Genomic DNA, 19351 nt, shown 5'->3' with positions numbered 1-19351 from the left:
TGAGAGGCAAAGCCTATTCTGTTTGTCTTCTCTTTTGCAGAATTGTTTGTTCTGCAGACATTCTCTGCATGGAAAACTTGCCAGTCATTGCTGTGTCAATTGACATTAAGAGCAGATTGGGCTACATTAGAGTATAATTACCAGAAAAAGGAAGTCACCTTCCAAATGTCAGAGGTTGAATGATGATCATTATACAGGTCTGAAATGTTAAAATTATGCCAGCCTTGCTGGAAGGGAACATCTGTACAGTTTTGAGCTCTTTTGTTTAATGTAGTTAAGCAATTTAATGTCTCCATCCTTAGGTATACTTCAGTCTATTCATGATGTTGAATTATAAGACTGAAATAGTAATGTTTACTGCTACTTTATAAAGCACTAATAATGCTACAGCTATAGGTAAACATAGTAGCACATGTAAGGCAGCAGGAGCAAGGAGACTAGTACTGTTCCTGCTGAGCTTCATGCATGTTTTGCCATGGATCCCTGGGGAAGCAGGGATAGTTGTTTCACAGCATATGGGATTCCTAAGGACTGAGATTTGGTTGTGAATGAGTACGTGTTTCTAGAATGGAATTACTTGAGTTTGTTTAATCAATTGTGGATTCCTCCAGAGTGACGCTGCAGTGCCTGTGTGAGGAGTTAGCTCTGTTTAATTGGTCCCATATGTACTTGCTATTAACCATGCCTTGGGGGGAGAAGGGCTTTTGGTTGAATCTCATAGTGCTCATTTTATTTCTTTTCTGAGGAGTTTTTTCTTTCTTTTTTTCCCAAGAACTGTAGACATGTATATACATATTATCACTAGCAGTTTGAAATGTGATACTCAGCAGAGGGATTTGTTGGGCTTCTGCAAAAATATCTGAACTCTGCTGACAAGTAAAGAAGAAACTGAGATTTTAAAGAGAAATTTCTGAGTATCTCCAGGTTTGGGTGCTGAAATTGTTAAGAACTGAGGAGCTTAATCTCCTCATCAAGCACAAAGGACTTGTCCTTTGAAAATCAGAAAAGTGGAAACAGCAGTAAACATTAATTACTTACAGAAAACCTTGAAAACAGCATGCAGATTGAGCTGTTATACGTGGAGCTCGTGGCTGTCAGAGCTCTGTCCTGTCCCTGCTTGCTGCAGGCGGGCACCAGCCAAGGGCAGTGCTATCCCAGCCGCTTTGCTTGAACTGTTCTGCTCTGCAAGAGGCTGGGGAATTTTGCATCTGACTTTTTTTTGGCTCAACTTAACCAGTGAGATAGTTGCAGGAGAAACAGGAATGTAAATGAGTTGGTTTGATTTTATTTTGTAAAAGCTTCTTGGTGCAAATCCTGTCAATTATGCAACTGTAGAACTTTGCTGAATTAATGAGGCATTTTGTAGAAGAGTAATTTTTGATCATTTTCTGTGGACTTCCTTATTCCTGACATAGACTTTCTGGTGTGCTGCTCTTATTCATGGCTATAGGAAGTGAGAATACCTACTGTGTGAAATCCCCTTGGGGACAGAGGTTATGCATTTGCACTGCAGCGGAACCCAAGTTTTGTCTGTATTCTGCATCGTCATCCCCAAAGTTTTGAATCACCAGGAATCCTGGCAGAGGTTCTGCATCATTAATTATTCATTGGTGGTAGTGAGAAAGGATTAATACTGAGGAGGAGCTGAAATGCCTGCAAGTAGAAGGGTGGCCAGAGGGGATTCGTGGGACTCTGATGCTGAAGGCTTCCCAAAACAGAGGGTGTTTTGGGAAAAGCATCTGGAAAAGCGGGTCTGTTCACTTGGAGATGGTGTTTGTCCACTGGAAACGGGAGGACCCCAACTCTGAGATCCTCAGGAATGCCGGGCTTAAATCCCAAGAGTGTTTAGGACCTGCAAAAGTAAATGCTGTAAATTAGCATCAAAGGGCTAACTAGAAGTCAGCGTTAAAATGGGCAGCTTTAGAGAAAGGAGTGGATCATCGTCTCCTAGTTGTAAATGCAACAAATCAACAGACTTATTCCAAAAGTTCATTTGGTTTGCATTTAACCAAATACATAAGCATTTTTGGCAAGAATTTGCACTCTTTGTTTCTATGTAATATTAGCAAAAATGCGAGTATCTTGCAAATAAATCACAGCACATTCCTTATTTGTAACAGACGTCTCTGTCGTTCAGTTCATAGCCCTGTGTCAGAGCATTTGAAAGGCAAGAGGCAGATCACTGAGCTACAGAACTGCCTAACAAATTATTGATTTATTGCAAAAAAAAAAAATGAAGGAAAATAATGAATGTGACTGAAAAGCTTTCTTTTTTTGAATGGGCTGTGCTGGGGAGCGTAGTGGCTGTCTGGCAGGTATTGTACACAATGGGCTCTCCCTGCCAGGCCTGGAGCAAGGAGAAAGAACTTTGTAAAGCATCCTCTGACACAGAAATTATTGGAAAGCCTCCAAGAGCAGATTGAAAAAGGAACAGCTGCCTTCATGTTGCAAGATTCCATTGTTTTAATATTGGGCCAACTATACCAAATAATACATCTACTGGAAACTCATGTTAGGGGAAGGAGATGTTGGAAAGGAGCTAAGGGGTCAAGCTCAAAATCAAAGTGAATGAACTTGACAGATTTATGCTGCTGCGTGTCCTATTTGGTTCTTTCCTTTCTTGTCAGCCTCTATTTCTTCATTTTTCCACGCTTTTGTTTCTTTTTTTTTTTTTTTTTTTTTTTTTTTTCTTTTTTTCCCTCGACTGTTTTCTTTTTAAACCTTTTGTCTTGTCTTGGGCTTATGTTCCGGCTGCCATTTGGCCTGGAAAATGCTGGGGCTGATAAATATATGGGCTCACATGGAGAATTTCTGGCACACTGGTACTTCTGGAGATGTGTAATCTAGTAAAAACTCCAGGCTTGCACACAGTGCTCCTGGGGAGGTACAGCTGTTCTGGATACAAGGAGATGAACAGCAGGTAAAAGGGATGACTTTAATTTCCTTCAGTGCTTCTCCAGTGGAGCTGTGCTACCTGGGTTGGTTTCCTTTGCTGATTTCTGTATTTAGCTTGAAGGCCAACATCATCAGGGAAGGGAAGGAAGCAGAATGCAGAGAGTTTGGGAAGCAGTTATGAGTATGGCTCAGTTGATCAAGTAGGATGTGCAGCTCCCAGTGCTTTCTTATAACTAGCAACTAAATGGTGAAAATAATTTTATTGATGCTAAAAAAATGTTCTCCTGGTATAAGACATATGCCATGACCACTGGGCAGCAGAAAGTTCCAAACAGTTGTGGTTAGATGCCAATCTTTCATCCACTTGCCTAATTTCTACTGAAACAGTGGAGTGGAGGCTCAGTTACTGCAGTGTTCAAAAATCCAATTGGAAAGCTATTGTGGCACTGTGATTATTATTATTATTATTATTAATTTTTACCTTTTCTACTGACATTTTAATGATTCATGATTTTTAATCTGATGATTATTAATACCCTGAACTATTGACTCTATTCTGATGTGAATTTCTATAGTGGTAATCCTGGTTTTAAGCAATTACAGCTGAAGAGAGGGTGCGTGGTCTCTGAATATCCTATATATTCAGATTTGCTGAGGTTGGGGGGTTTAGTTTGGCTGTATAAAGATGTTAGAAGATCACTCATGAAATTCTCATCTGGCTGAAGTTCCCTGCAGTTCGGAGGGTGTTTGTATCTGGGACTGTGTTTTGTTTGGGCAGCTGATTGGAATCACATAAGCTTGGCAACAGGATGGAGGAATCCAGCCAGAGCAAACTCAAAGTACACAGGGTCTGAGAACAAAACGTTTCACATGAATTAAATTGTGAGGAAACAAATTCTTTAGTTCTTTAAACTCGTAAGAAAATGAGGCATCATCATACATGCAGTTGTGTGATCAGGGTATCGATAAGGATTGTTGTTTTTTTTAATGGAGTCTTGATAGTTGTGCATTTTTAAGAGATTTGTTCTGTCATAACAGGAAGCAGAGTATTCCCCAAGGAGCTGGTATTGTAGTGTAGTGGGGTAACTCTCAGTGTCTGCATACAGCAGCATTTTTGCTAGAAGAGTTTAGACCCTCAGCTGTTTTTGGCTTTGATGAGACTGGCCACCTGAGAAAGGTTTCCTGTGTCCTTGTCCTGCTTTTCAATCCACAGTCTGATATCCTGCTCCCCCTCACACATCCATTTTTCTATATACTATGGATTTCTTTGCCAGACCTTTGTCCTAACCACCTTTTTGTGTTCAGTGCTGGTTGGAGAGGTCCAGAAGCAGCCTTTGTGCTGACAGCAGGGAGTAGTGCAGGGAGGATGCTGGTTACCACTCTTGACACTTTCCTCTTTCCAGCCTCGTGCCTTGCTTGATACTATCTTCTGCTTGGTGTGTACTTGCATACATTGGCACAGGTGGTCTGGCCTGGTGGACATGAGCAGATAAGTGGTGGCTCACACTCCTTCACTTTCTGATGCATGACCATGCAGCACATGAAGGCCTCTCCTTTTGGTATGATGTTGCCAATGTGCTTTTGCCCAAAACCCTTGGCAGATGTTGGGCCCTCGATATGGGTATGCTGAGCCACATCATGGGCTCCCTGAGCTTCCAAAATATGTACCAGGGTCCCCAAAGGTGATTTTATTGTACCTTCATGCCCACTGCTATTCCCCTGCAATTTAGACTTGAATTCAGACACGATAACCTGCTCTTTCATCTAAGTAGAATTTGTTATCTGAAAGAGATTGAATGGATTTGGGTTTGATAGGCTGGTGAAATCCAGCTCTCTTAAGTTGCCAGAAGGGATATAACCGTACTAACTGGATTTCAAAGGCCAGGTCTGCCGCAGTATAAAGATCTGTGTCAGAATCCTGGATTTGTGCATGCTGGTCAGTGCTGTGCTGCAGAGCAGGCTGCTGATGGGATGAGTTTTGACTTAAGTGCTTCCATCTCCTATGTGGAGAGTTCTATTTCAATTTTCAGTCCAATTTTTATATGAACCATTCGTACAAGGTAAATATTGGACAGTGAAGTTTAACATGGAGAAAGGGAAAAAAATAAAGTGTATTAGCAAAATTTGTTTAACAAGAGATGGATCAGATGTAACGTTTATCTATACTAGATTGCATTTGCTTTGAATAAAAGCAGTGGATATGTTTTCACGTGAAATGTGTCTGAATTCTTTTCCTGCTGAAAATCTGGAGCTTGGGGTCATATGGTCACTGCTCAGCTTGTGTCAATGATGAGGTAAGCATAAAGGACTAGTGTGTTTTTTGTCTCCTTTGACCATGAATAAGACAGTGCAGTGCAATCTGTTGTACGTATAGGCAGGATACTCTGATAAGTTACATTTCACTGGGAGTAGGTAAAAGGGACATCTGGGCTCACCAAAATACCCTTGCTGTTCATTGCACTTGTTTGTGCCCTTGTTCTCCTACACTGCTGTGCACTGCTTTGGGATGCTCTTGAACGGTTTGAGTTTGATGCCAGAATTTCAAAAGCAGAGGGAGTACTTGCATGAAGTGATATTTTATATAGAGAGGTTATTCTTGATTTTTCCCAGTGGCTGATCTGTTGTTCTGATTTGGATTTCATGTGGCAGTTCCTTTGTAGGTGACGTGGAAGATTGAGTTGCACTGAAGATTGCTTCTGATTCTGGAAAATATCTATTTCAGAGGCTTTTAACTCTCAAAATTAGTCTTTTTAACCCTACCATTTTGGGGTTTACAATGCAGTTCACTCTGTGTGTGTCTTTGGCAAAAGTAGGCAAAATATAGATCATCTGGAAATGTGGTGCTTCCTGATGAAGCTGGACGTTGGTTATAGCACTGATGTAAGATATGTGAGATGTGAGGAGATATTAAGGACTGAGGGCCGTGGGGATGAAAACTTTGTGACTTACTTTCACAATGACACAATCCCTGTAGTCTGTAAACTGTGTCTTTTGCTCATCTTTCACTGCTAGATTATAGACTATCATGAATTCCTGGCCATCTTTTGGGGAATTTTAAAATACATTTCACATTCAACATGTAACTCTTTCTTAGTTCTGTTTATTCAGTGGGTGTCTATTTTATTTCCACTGCCTGGTAGAAAATAAAAGGTCCAGCTCAATCTCAGTGCTTAATATTGTGAACAACAGTGACTGTTTAGTTGTGACCTGAAAATGAAGAACTGTGAAGAAGTATTAAGCATATTATTACAGATTGTCAGTGCCTGCTTTTCTCCTTGATGACACATTTAACTGTATGGTGTCATAGTTGTTTTCTCCGAGTCATTTGGCTCGAGTTGTGGAAAAGGCTGTATTTTTGTTGACAGATTAAAGCAAAATGCTGTGAATTTTTATTTTTAGCAGCAACGAAGATTGTGCTCAGACTAAATGCACAGTACCTAGAATGTGCAAATTGAATGCTATAGGGTAGTGATCCTAGAGCTAAGATGTGATTGTTGAGTTGATAAAATGAATGTTGAAAAATGAATCAGAAGTACTTGAATCTTATGTTGAATTAACCTGTAGCTAAGAGGGTTATGATGATGGGCATTTCATGTGAATAGGGAGCACTTTGAAGACCATCAAGGAGGAGAGAATCAGCTTTTCCTCTGCAGGAACAACCTTGGCCTGCTGAGGGTTTGGTATACCAGTTATACGCTGTTGTATCCTTTTCCTCTATGGAAGAAAACACCATTAGGGACAGCTGAACTAAGCAAAAGAAAATGGTGGAACTTGAATCCATGAATAGGAAAAACCATGGTTTTACATGAAGGTAGTTTTCTACTATTAGTAGGAGCTTTACTTAAACCTTACACCGAATGGTTTCTTGTTCAGCAAGTAGGAAAATACAATGCTAATTACCACTCTGATCCGTTCTTTGGCAAATAAGTTACTTTGTTTGCTTAAGGAATTTAAAAACTTGTGACCAATTTTTTGTTTTTATTTTTACGTTGCTTCTAACATTTCTTTCAAACATAGTTTATATTAGCAGCACCATCTAACTGAAATGAAGGACAAATAATGTGCAGTTTTGAACTTATACATTTATGTCAGATAATATTCTGACCTTTTGATGATGTTCAGTATAAGTGAACTTAGTGATTCTGGCAAATAAAATGTGAATGGTATCATGTTCCCTGAAAATTTATTTGCTGAAATGCCAAAGTTGTGTTTTTCAAGAACTTTGTGAAATTAAAACACTATGAAGAAATATTCTGGGTTCACAATAGCGGAGAGCTAAAACCTTTTTCTCAAATAAATAAATAAATCCAAAAAAGCAAACAACAAAAAAACCCTATTGGCTACTGTTATATGTCAGCATTTGCCAACGGTTTCCGGAGGAGATGCCAGTTTGGAGTGGAAACTAAGAAATGGATTGAGCGAAACACTTTATCCTGTTCTTGGCTTAAAACACATGAATAATCCCATTGACTACCCACGTGTGCTTTACTGGGACTGCTCACATAGTGAAAGCTAGGCACGTGTTTAAATAACTTGCTTATTTGGGGTCTCACTGCATGATGTCTCCTGGAAGAGTCTTGATTTTCTTATGACAGCCATCATATGACCTGTGTGCAGGGAGCGCAGCGTGGTCTGTACCAGATACACAATCCAAAGCAAAAGGATATTTCTGTGTCTACCCCCAGCCAGCCCTGCACTTCTCTAGCAACTTAGTTATTTATCTGTTGCCAATTGTGCTCTAGAGTTTTTGGCACTCGACCACTCCAAGTTGCTACTCATGCAACTATTGAATTGCCTGTGGAAGGCAGAGAGTAGTCTTTTTCTTGTTGAAGACTGTGTATGTGGTTGTTAAAACATGAAAAAAATGGATTGTCATCATAGCTTTCTGCATTTTGGTTGAAATGTGGTCTTTATAACATTGTCTGTAGTCCCACTGAAATCGATAGAGATGCTGGCAGAGGAGAAGAACTGTACTGGAGAACCAGATCAATATTCAGGGGCCAAATGGAGTGTTTTCATCTCTTGAATGTCTAATGGAAGCGATGTTATTTGAGAACTTCTGTGTACAGCTCACCAACAGAAACAGCTTTTTCAGAACACGGAGAGGGAGAAATTATATACTGGGATAGAATCTTCTTCAGTTGGCTGTTTCCCAACCATTAACTCTGTTTTGATCCAAAATCCCACTTGCAAAATAGCTGTAGGTTAAACAAACATTTTGGTGAGTTTTCCACCTCCACTTTTTCTTGTAGGCTGTTGAGGTATGCCATGGTTTCCCTGTGCTCAGTGAGGGGCTGTAGCTCCCCAGGGGGCTGGTCTCAGGCAAAGGTCACCCTGGCCTGTGTAGTTGGTCTCCAGCACGCTCTTCCTACTTGTTTTCTCCAGAAAGATAATCTCAGCATGGCAGCAGATCTACAGCCTGTATATAGGAGCCAGACAAGCTGTTGGAGAGAGCTGCATTTGCAACAGACAACAGTTCCTTGATGGGCCCAGCAGGCCCAGCACTGTGGTTGGTCATTAGCAGGTAATCAACCTGGATCTTAGGCTCTGAGCTCTCCTTGTGCATGTTGGGGCTGGCAAGCTGTTGTTTGGCCTTTGCTAACAGCTTCACTGAAAAGCCTAGGAAACTCCAAACAAAAAGCTGCTAATGGGAACTGAAAAGTGAAATGAAATAGGTTTTCTCCATGAGCTCAGTAATCCTGGCTGGCAAAGTGCACTGTTATCTTCAGAAACATGTGTGAAAGAATATTCTTCAATGCATAATCATTTTAAACAGAGCCCTTTTTTGCTTGAGATGTGTTTGGGAGAGTGAATGGGATGACATGTAATATGAGCCAGATGCAAAATAGTACGAGTGGATTTTATTTTTTTTTTTCACTGAAAGCTTGAATGCTTGTGTAAACTGCACAGGGGCCCTGAAGTCGTATTGTAATAGGCTGTAACTTCATGCGTGAGGTAGGAAAGCAAGATTGTTTTTACAGGCTGTTAGTGTTTGTACCTTGAATGTGCTTACGAGAGTGTTGAAAATGCTGTAAATCCAGGATCATAACAATTATTAGATCCAAACACCAATGAGGGTAAGTTTAAACTGTTTCAGAAGCATATTGCTTTAACAGGCTGTCAGTTAGCTGATAAGTATTTATGGATTATGTGGGAGGTGTATTTCCAAGAAATTCTCATTAATTTTCAGTGGAAAACTCAAATCCACAAAAATCTGTATGAAAGTATTGTGAAATCTGAATAGTTGGATTTGTGCCCTGTGTAAAAATATTTAAGAAGCATTCTCCTCACCTAAAGTACTGATCTGAAAAGTAAGGACCTGAGTTTTGAGCTCTGATACAGCTTTCTTATTTGGTTCTGGGAAATCACTTAGCATCTCTCTACAAACCAGAACCCATACTGTCCCTCTGCCTGGCAGAGTTGAAGGAGAGGCAAAGGAAAGGAGTGATTGCAAAACAGGTTAAGAATCTCTCAATGATAGTCAGAATGTACAGTTTGGTTTTGATAAATGTGATTTGGAGTCATTGCAGATACATCTAATAATTGCTGATGTGTAAGAGTCAAGTTATGAAGCTTAAACAAAAGCACATTTCTTTAGACAGAGCTGTGGTATATTTCTAGCTGGAACGCGACATTGATTTGTTTCGTATCTTCATGGTTTACCCCTTAGGTATGCTGCAGCAAGTGAGCGTGTTCAGTTTCTCATATCAAAGACAATTTAAAGATGCTTCCAAATAGAGTATCACAGACTAAAGGCAAACCAATTAGGCACTCAGCTTGATGAGAGTGATAACTTCTGTTTACATAAATTGGATGAGGTTAAAGTACAGAGGAAGGAAATCGAGAAAGGGTTAAACTTGTTCTTTGATCTTTTCTTCTTCCCTCCATGTTGTCATTATTAGTGGGACTGATCTCACTGCCTAGGAGTGATTAGAGGTTGAATTTAGACCCTTTTGGGGACATATATGGATTCTAATGATAATTAGGCAAATTTGGGAATGTTTTCTTAGCTCAAAAATCATCTAATACTGTGTGTTTTTAATTAGGGTTAATTAAAAATAGTCTCCACACTGCTAATAGCAATAATAGATAGCTTTCCTTAAGTTTTTTAAGTTATAAAACTTCTTAACTCTCCCTATGAAAACTTCCAAGACACTGAATATTAAATGAAATGCACAGACTGGTTCAACTATTAATTCATTTTTCTGCACCAGAACTTGAGATAATTGCTTTTCTTTCTTTGCTCAGCACTTTCAGACCATGTTAAAGACCAAGCTGAATGTCCTAACTCTTCGGAAAGAGCCTCTCCCAACAGTGATCTTCCACGAACCAGAAGCCATCGAGCTGTGCACCACAACACCCCTCATGAAGACCCGGGCTCACACTGGATGCAAGGTACTTGGGAGTAAACATTTAATTGTCGCATTGTATGTAAGAGGAACAGAAAGAGCCCTATATAACCAGCATGGTCTGTGTTCTGGAAACCTGATTAATGATCACTGTTTGGGTTAATTACCACAGGTTTGTACATTAAAAAAAAAAAAGAAAGAAAGAAAGAAAAAAAAAGATGTTGAGAGGGGAAGGGGTTGAACAGAAATTCTGGGCTTCCATTTAAACATAAAGAAAGAAAAAAGGTTGAGGTGCGTGTCACAATACAAATTGTGGAGAATTTCTGGCATCCACTAAGAAACATCACTCCTTGTAAACGCAGTGATTGCTTTCTGCAAGTTCTAGCGTTGAAATAGGAAATGAAGGGCCAAGTGCTGCATGTTTGAGTATACTACCAGTGGTACAAACCTACTGAAGCAGTCGCGGGTTAAAAAAGGTTGACTGTTTAAAAAAGGTTTTGTGGAGGGAGGTAGTGGGTGTGTGGGATAGTTAGATCTTGATTCTTTTAAGCAGCAGAGTGAATTTGTCCACTTACATCAAAGCACGGTTTCTGAAGAAGCTCTGCTTCTTTAAAATTTAACAGCCTAGGAGCTCTCAGTACATTCTTCTTCTGTGGAAAAAATCGATTTAAAAGTAGCAAACAAATCTTCTCCATGTGCATCTTCCATTGGAGCTGTCTCACTTGATGGCAGACCTTGCCTTACCTTGCAGAGCCACAAGCAGCCTGAACCAGGCCCCAACTTGGGCTGTGCTACCCTTAGTGGCTTGGCAGCCAAACTGGCTTTGCCTAGCTCAGGTGTTGGTTGTGTGGGGAATCTACACACTCCTGGGGGTTTCCAAATGTAGAGCATGTGCCTCCTCTGCTCCATAAAGCATCAGCTGTGGAAGAGCTTTTTCCAGATGCTGTATGCGTTGGGTGAGGCCAATGTGTATAATCACTTGTCATGTCTGTGTGCTCACATATCCACGTGCACCTCTCCTGAGCAGATGTTTTGTTGGGAGATCTGATGGGACTGAGATGAGGTTGGAAAAGGTTGCTTCCCAGTGAGATCTGCAGCTTTTCATTGCACGCAGTATCTGTTGAGCTGTGGGTATGCTCTGAAGGGCTGTACTGTGGCATTTCCAGGTCTGATGCTCCTTAGTAAAGATTCCTGTTGTGAATTGTCATTCTTGTTTGACGTTTTCCCTGCTAAAATTGCTAAGAAATGAGACCACTGCTAGACATTGAAGCAGTGCTGCCCTTTGCTGATGCGGTGAAACGCAGGTCAAGTGACTCTAATATACTTTGTATGGTAGGTAGCTCGTAATGTCTGCTCTTCATTGATGATACCTTTTGTCCTTTATGTTAATGTTTAATGAATTCTTAGAGAATATTAGCTATCATAAAAATGTTGCACAAAGTATCTGGCTTTCACCCCTACTGGGAGAGAGTTCAGACATAATAATGCATTCTGAAATCAGTTTACCTCTGTGAATGTGTGCAGAATTTAAATAAGCCTTTTTATTTAACCTGCAGTCCTTCAGCTGAAAAGACGAATTGCAGAGAGGTGTTGAACCCCTCAGTGAGGAAAATCTCATTCTATATTTAGAGATGTTTGTTATTTATTCATTTATTTTTCCTGCAATATATCATAGTAGTGATGACTAGGGAACATCTGCTGCCACAATACTCTACTTTTCCTGCTTGTACAGTTTCTCCTTTTCCACTTCCCTTGTAGCCAGTGTACTCTTGTCAATGCCAGAGCCTTACCATGTGGTTTTGGGGACATAGCCAGCCTCCCCTCAGACAATTCAACAGTTGTGATTTCCAGTACTTTCCCTGGGAAAATGATTCTGCATGTATGTCGTTCCTCTAAGTAAGAAATCCCCTGTAGTAGTTAACTAAGGGTGCCAATTTTACCCAGTCTCTCTACCCACAGTCTTCTTTTTTTTTAATTTTTTTTTTTCCTTTTTCTTTCCACTGACTAAACATATTCTTCTCTAAGGGAACTTACATCCTCCAGCTTTCTGGATAATTAGCCTTTCTCTCCTTGTTCACCTCTGATTATTAGTTCCTTGCTGAGTGATGCGATAATAGTGTTGCCATAACAAAGCTGACATTTTATAACGCACGTTTTCACTCTGTAGGATCTGATCCATCACTGTTGTTCCAAGGCATAAGAGGGGAAGATGCTGGGGTGTCCCTGGTACCATCAAACCTCCACAATTTGGAACTTGGGCTTTTCAGACAACAGAAACAGTATCCACTTTTAATTTTCTTTCATGACTCATAGTCTTCTGATCCTTAATCATTTTATTCCTCTTGACTAGAATTCCTCCAATTTTTCTATGTAATCCCATTAATGAGATAGCATCATTCTTCTGACAGAAGCTCCAGACATCTCATTTTATTGCATTGCTTTAACATAAGCCTCAGCTGGCACCATCATGTTATGGGAACTTGACACATTCAATTGCTTTGCAGTTCAGAGGTCTGGACATTGGTTTTCTTATGCGATTGCTCTTTTCCTCGTCCTTTCACCACAAGACAAGTTTCTCTTTTCTATTTCATTCAGTGTTAGCTTCTGAATCCGAAAGAAAACAAAACTTTTCTACTGAGATCCAATCTCATTCTGTAATTGAATGTGATGGCTTTAAGAATAGCAGAGAAATAGCTTGCTTTAACTAATCCACACGGAACGCCCACATAATCTGTAAAGTTAAATAACTGAAGAAATTCATAGAGTCTGCTTCTCTTTCATCCACATTTCCAATTCTGATGCAATTTCACTACCATTGTGTTTCCTGAAATATATTTTTTTCCTTAGAGCAGAAGGCTTCAGGCTTGCTCCTCCTGTGTCACTGCATGTCCACACCTGCCTGTATGGGCTGGCGGCACTATCACTGTTTCCACCCCACCAGACTCATTGGCACGATTTCACCGAACAGGAGAGAGGGTATTGTTTGCATTGATTTGCAGTGCAAGGCTGTAGGCATGCATGTTTCAAAGCTTGTGGTTCTGGTTGCTCATTCAGACAGCAGTTGACTTGAAGGCTGCTGTTCCCAGGGGGTATCTTCTTGCCCTCCTTAGCACACCAGTTGTGTCTGCAAATGGGGACTGACAGCCCCACACTCGGTGGCTGCACTTCAGCCCCACTCAGCAGACAGCCTAAAACAGAACAGGATTTCTGGGTTCAATAAAGCACTTAAGGGGGTTGTCTGCTTTTGTTAGGGTCATGGTATACATTAGGTAAGAGGCAGGTCTTGTGTCCTGGAGGAGCTGCAGCTGTGTCCTCATGTTCTGCCTGCCTCTTCCCTGTAGCGGACATGGGGTTTGTGGCTGGTGGAGCACCAAGCACCATGGGCAGGAGCTGGTCTGAAGAATGAAAAAATCCAAACTATCTTATTGTAAAGTTGTAAGTAGCAAGTCTCAGCTTAAGCTAAATCACGTTGTGCTGCAGAAGGACAAAAAGCAGTACGAACATCTTTTATTCTTCCCAGCTGGGGCACTTTTTCAATCACAGGCTCCAAATCTGCTCTTATTTAAAAATATTTGTGTATACAGACACAAGTGCTGGTTAGATGCTTATAAGTGTGTGTCTGTCCTTGTTCAGATCCTAAGGATTTTGATTTGACTGTGATTGTCCAACTTGTAGGTCTTTCATGTTGGACGTGATGTGTTCTTGTGCTGCAGCTGGAAACTTCCTCTTGCCTTATCACAGCACTAAGTACCTCCAGATGGAAACTGAAAATCTGGAACACCTCCAGAAAATAAGCCACTGTCTGCTCAGAAATGTGTTCTTTCTCTGCACCTTTTAACAGATTTTAAGTTCTCTGTGTTGTACTCTTCTTTAATGTCCTCATCAGCTTACACTGATACTAATGTTTCTTGATTTCTGTCCCTTATAGCTATGGCAGTGGTGTGAAGGGAACTGCCTCAATGACTCCTTCTCTACTGCTGTAGCTTTTCCAGGCACTGCTGCATTAATGCAAAAGGACAGAGGTTAAAAATGCTGCCTCTGATTTTTGAAGTGGTGTCATAGTTTTTTTTTCTTTTTCTAATATTAGAAGGCTCTTCAAAGTGAAATCAGTACTGAATAATCCTACTGATTACAGTAGCTAACTGTAACCCACCTGGATAATCTGATTTTATTCCTCCAGTATATATACCACCAGTAGATAAGCTTATCTCAGCAGATGAGAGGCCAACATGAGAAACATAAACTGTGCAAATAATTACATTCTTAAGAGGGTGTTTTTATTAAGTGACGAGCTGTCTATTCATGGTGTGGTGTTTGCAGACATGATGCTCAGTTCTTGCCTGTCTTATTGGATGTGGTTGGTAAGGTTATTCATTCAGGCTTTGAGGAAGGGATGGCGTAAAGTCTTGTTAGAGTGATATTGGTGTTTTAAAATCAAATCTTGCATATAGTGAGAAAGGTTTTTTTAATTTATTTTTTAAATATAAGCATTAATAGAAATAAATGACGTTTGGTATTTGGTAATGGCTTAATCTTTTTGCTCATGAGGCAAAAGGAAAAATGGTGCTGAGGTTGCTGCGGGCTGGTGACTATGGTGGGTTTTATCTCTGTCTGTGTAGCAGGAAGGGGCTGCAGCTCGGAGCTGGGTTCCCTGCAGCAGCTGGGGCCAGCAGCTAGCACCATGGAGCATCCTGCAGAGTTCCTGGCTGCCATCCTCCCCGCCTGGCTGTCCCTCGTGGGCAGATTTCATTTCCCTTTTGTCTCTCTGCCTTTCTTCTGCTTTTTTTCTTGTCCCTGAAGTAACTTTCACTGTCGGAGACACTGTGGGCTTGACTAATAAATCTCTGCATGTGAAACTCCCTCAACATTCACTGAGCAATAGGATTTACACCAGAGTAGCAGGCACTGGCAAGTAGTCTGTGAGGTATAAATTCATAATGTAGGGTGAATAGCAAGCAATATTGATAGCAATCTGATTATATGCCATAAAAATACAGTGTTTCTCATTGGGATACTTACTAAGTAAATAAAACTTTGTCTTGAAATTGCCCATCTAGGCCTGTCTCTGATGCCTTGTGTAAGAGAGTAATTTAGGAATAATGTCTGCATAGATATTGCTGCCTATTTTTGCTTTTCTACTGTATTAATTTTGATTGTGAGGGCCTTGCAGCAGGGCTGTCTCTTACCGTATTGTAAAAATAACCCAGTTCTACTCTACCCTGGATGCCTATTTAGATGATTATTAACATTGCTGTTGCTTTTATTAGTCACTGCAGTTTTAAAACTTGAATACTTTATTTCATCTAGATCAGGCTTTTCCAAGCCATTTTTGCCCAACATTTCTATATTATCTTTACCTCTTGGGTTCTGTCCTAATCAGCTGAGCCAAATACATCACTGCTTTAAATTTCAGAAGCAAGCTGGTTTAGCATGCTCCTCATTTCCTGGAGTTACCCTCAGCTTTCAGGAAATCCCCCAGCTGAGGAATCATATGCCCAGGTGGCAACCCCAGCCTCATGCATCTTCTTCTTTCTTGCTTCCCAGACTCTAGTTTTTTTGCTATGGCTAGCCAAAGAGTAGGTGTATGGTTATCCTCTGATGTGCTTCACTAAGTGTAGACTGTGTTTTGTTTCTTGATAATGAATCAATTAACAGCAGTACAAAAAATCTCTCTCATTTCAATACACATAGTTCTTAACTGTTATATCACCCTGTTGGCTCAGAAGGGCTGAAAATGTGCCTCAAGACTTTTTTAAGACAGGGAAATCCAGAAGATATAAACTGATGGCTAACAATCTAGTGTTTTATTTAAATAACTGTGGAGGATTTAAATACCCTGATCCTCTAAAACCTTTATTGCTATTTTGACTATCTGGTTGGAAGCTGCGTGTATTCCTAAATCCACCTCGCTTTATCCTAATAAAATTTAATAGAAATAATTCTTTGCAGCTACTGCATGATCAGGAATTATTGCCTCGAGTCTAGCTCTATCCAGTTGTAAATACAAGTCCAGCTAGATGGCTGGTCTTTATTACCAGTTTGTAAGCCTGTAATCTTAAGATGGATGTGAACTTTAATAAAGATACAAACTAAGCGTGTGAAAAAAACACCCACTGCACTATGCCATCACTCTCTGGCCTACTGTGTTCTGCCATATTTAACATGAATGTGAAGTACGGAGCTTATTGCACTCCTGCTTTGTTAAAGGTCTTCCACTGTTATTTTTAAGCATTACGTATTTTGTATGGTGAAGGGGGAGCATTATTCTGCCAGTCTGTCTTGTTTTTCTGCTGCTTTCTCCCCTTGTTAAGTGAGGCAAAAAGATGCATGTGAACTCTTGCATGGGGCAGATGTTAATAGGTTCAGTATATTTAGATACAGTGCTCACTGGTGAGAGATGAAGAGAGCTTTAATGATGTGCTTTCCCAAAGTTGAGTTCATTGAATAAACTAATGCCACAGTGAGTATACCATATGAAGATGAAGTATTTTGTTTACTTTGTCTTCATGTAGTGTTTCAGAAATGGAAAAAAAAAATAAAATAAATTGCTTACTACTGAAGTTAGGGGAGAGTAAAGTGCTTGCAGAGGCCTTTCACATGACTTCATGACGATTATTCCAAGCCCCATTCTAATGTTAAAAATGGAGAGGTGCATGTTATGCTTTTGTTCTCAAGGCATGGTCAGATGGCAGGTCCTGTCCTGCACCTCTGAAGTTAACAGCAGTTTTGCTGTGGGCTCCACTGTGAGTGTGCTGGGATGTACCCTGAAGTGTAGTCTTGCAGGACAGCAGCCACTTTCATGCAGCAGAGTGCTGGCTGCTCTCAGTGTTGAGCTTTGGAGAGGAGCTCTCTTGCATATGATTTTGTTTATTTTGTGCATAGAAAGCCCATTTGCGTCATTGAGAATTGATGCTGTAAGTGAGTGCAGAAGAGCTAATAGAAATATGAAGGGTAGATGCAAGCAGAGAACATTAAAGCGTCATGATGCTTCATTTCCTGAAGTCCAGGAGTCCTGGGCGGAGAATATAAATGGACTAACGCATTTATTAAATCTTAATCTGTGCCTGCTTTAAATAGAACCTTCTGCAACATTTAGTTTTGCTGTGTTGGATGTGCTTTGGCATAGTTTTATTCACTTAAGTGGTATTGTAAGATTAATATATTCTGAGAGCAGTCTAAGTTATGTCCTGTCAGATACAGTAGTGGTATTTTTTTCATAATGTTTGCACCAGTGACATTTTTCAAGCCATGGTTCAAATAAAGGGCATCTTGTTAGTTGGGAAGTTCTCGTATACAATCTGGAAATGGTCTTGTATTTCACAGTCAAGTTCATGTTTCTGATTTAATAACCTTTGGAGGAAATAGTGTGTGGCTGTTTTCTGTCCACGATGGAGTAACTTTGCTCTGAATATGTGCGCACTAATTAAGGGAAAGCGGTTTTCACTTTTTTCTACCTTCTTTTGTTCTTTCATTGAGAATGTGACTCTCAAAACCACTTGGAGGTGTTCCACAAAATGAATATGAAATTAACCTTGGAGCAGCGTTGTTGACAGGGAGAACAGGAAGATTTCTGGGAGCTGCCCTGCAGGCTGGTGGGCAGTGCAGGATTGGAGATGTTGTGGATGTCTGTTTCCCCTTCAAGGAGGGAACTCAAGACTTTTTCTGGGTGTGAATTGTGAGGAAAGCTGGGGAGTGAGCTGGGTTTTGTGGAGTTAGGTAAACATGGTTGTGTGCATGTGCTTCTGGGAGGACAAGAGAGTTGTGTCCCCTATGCTTCGGGCAGAGAAGGAGTTGCTGTGGACAGTACAAATGATGTCCCTACTGCTATTGCTTCAGGATCTTGTCAGCCCCTTCTCAGAGCAAGGCCCAGCGTCCATGGCTTTGTGCGTGGAGTGACCTATGTGCAGCACTGCCTTGGTCTGCATGAAAAAGTAGGAGCAGATATATCACACCTCAGTGAGAGTGCATTCATTCAGACAAGCCAGATGAAATGATAAAAAAAAAACAACAACACCCAAAACAAACAAACAAACAAAACATGCTGAAAAGTGCAGATAAATAAAGTCAGAGCATCCATTAGAACTTTTGCTTTACCCCTCCTGTTGGTGCATGTAGTGTATTGCTTGTACAACTACTGCATACATTGCATTTAATTTTACACCCTTAGTTTTGTCCCTTCAGCAGATGCAGTGAGTTCCAGTAAAAAAAATGAGTACCAGTGCATAATGTGCCAGCTGGGTAAAGTGTTAGTAATACAAACAGAAATCTCTGTGGCTGGTGGTGAGCACTTCCAATGCCTTCAGATCTCTGGTGGTGTTAGCTGACTTTGATTTAACAAAAGCTTGAATTGGAAACTATCAGCCCTTAATTTTGCTAGGAAATTATATCTATTGGGAGAAGTAGGCTAAATTAAACCTCATAATGCAAAATAAGACACTGAACAGTTTGTATTTCAGTTAGGTGTGGAATTGATAGTGGCTGGTATTCAAAGAGCACAGTGTGAAATGCAGGTATGTGGAACATGAAAGTACTTCTGTGACTTGGTTGAGAATGAGCACCAGCTATCCGTGAATTTCACCCTTGCTTGTGCAGTGACAAGGAAACCAGTCACTGTGTGCTGGTGAATGCTCGGAGCTCTTTAGTATGTATAATTGGTGTTTCTGTAGGATTTCTCACACTGAAAGATCCCAAACCACTTTCTAAAATGGCTCTGTTGTCCCCTGCTGTTCAGCTGCCATTCGCAGCCAGCAGCCTTGTTTGCAGCGGTCAGATCAGCTTTACAGCACTGGGGAAACTGGAAAAGATGCTGTAAATTAAAATGCGTAGTTTTGTTAAATAGCAATGTATTGAAACAAGGTAAAAAACAAAAAACAAAACCCAATATATATTAATGAAATTCCTTCAGTGCATAAAATCCCATTAAATACTTTTGTATCTTGAAACCCTAATATGTTTCTTGTCAGTTCTAGAAATCACAGTTTTTAAGGCTCTTTTAGAGCTGTTTTCTAATCATGGCTGTGTTCACAGGAGATAGGATACCAGAATACTGTTTTCTCAAAGTTCATTTAACTTTCTAAAAGCAACTTAATCTGTGTTGCTGGTAATCT

At 40.4% G+C, this 19351-nt stretch overlaps 1 protein-coding gene across 2 annotated transcripts in view; it reads left to right on the top strand.

The window, feature by feature from the left end:
- PID1 (phosphotyrosine interaction domain containing 1) overlaps positions 1–19351 on the top strand; it is an 82435-nt gene that overhangs the window by 19702 nt on the left and 43382 nt on the right. For both annotated transcript variants that reach the window (XM_072344416.1, XM_072344417.1), the window contains exon 2: positions 10144–10290. In XM_072344416.1, the coding sequence (XP_072200517.1) occupies positions 10144–10290 (147 nt within the window). The remainder of the gene's footprint in view (positions 1–10143; positions 10291–19351) is intronic.

This window comes from Excalfactoria chinensis, chromosome 9 (genome assembly GCF_039878825.1).
Source record: "Excalfactoria chinensis isolate bCotChi1 chromosome 9, bCotChi1.hap2, whole genome shotgun sequence".
NCBI classification, from domain to species: domain Eukaryota; kingdom Metazoa; phylum Chordata; class Aves; order Galliformes; family Phasianidae; genus Excalfactoria; species Excalfactoria chinensis.
This window is presented reverse-complemented; position numbering and strand designations above follow the sequence as displayed.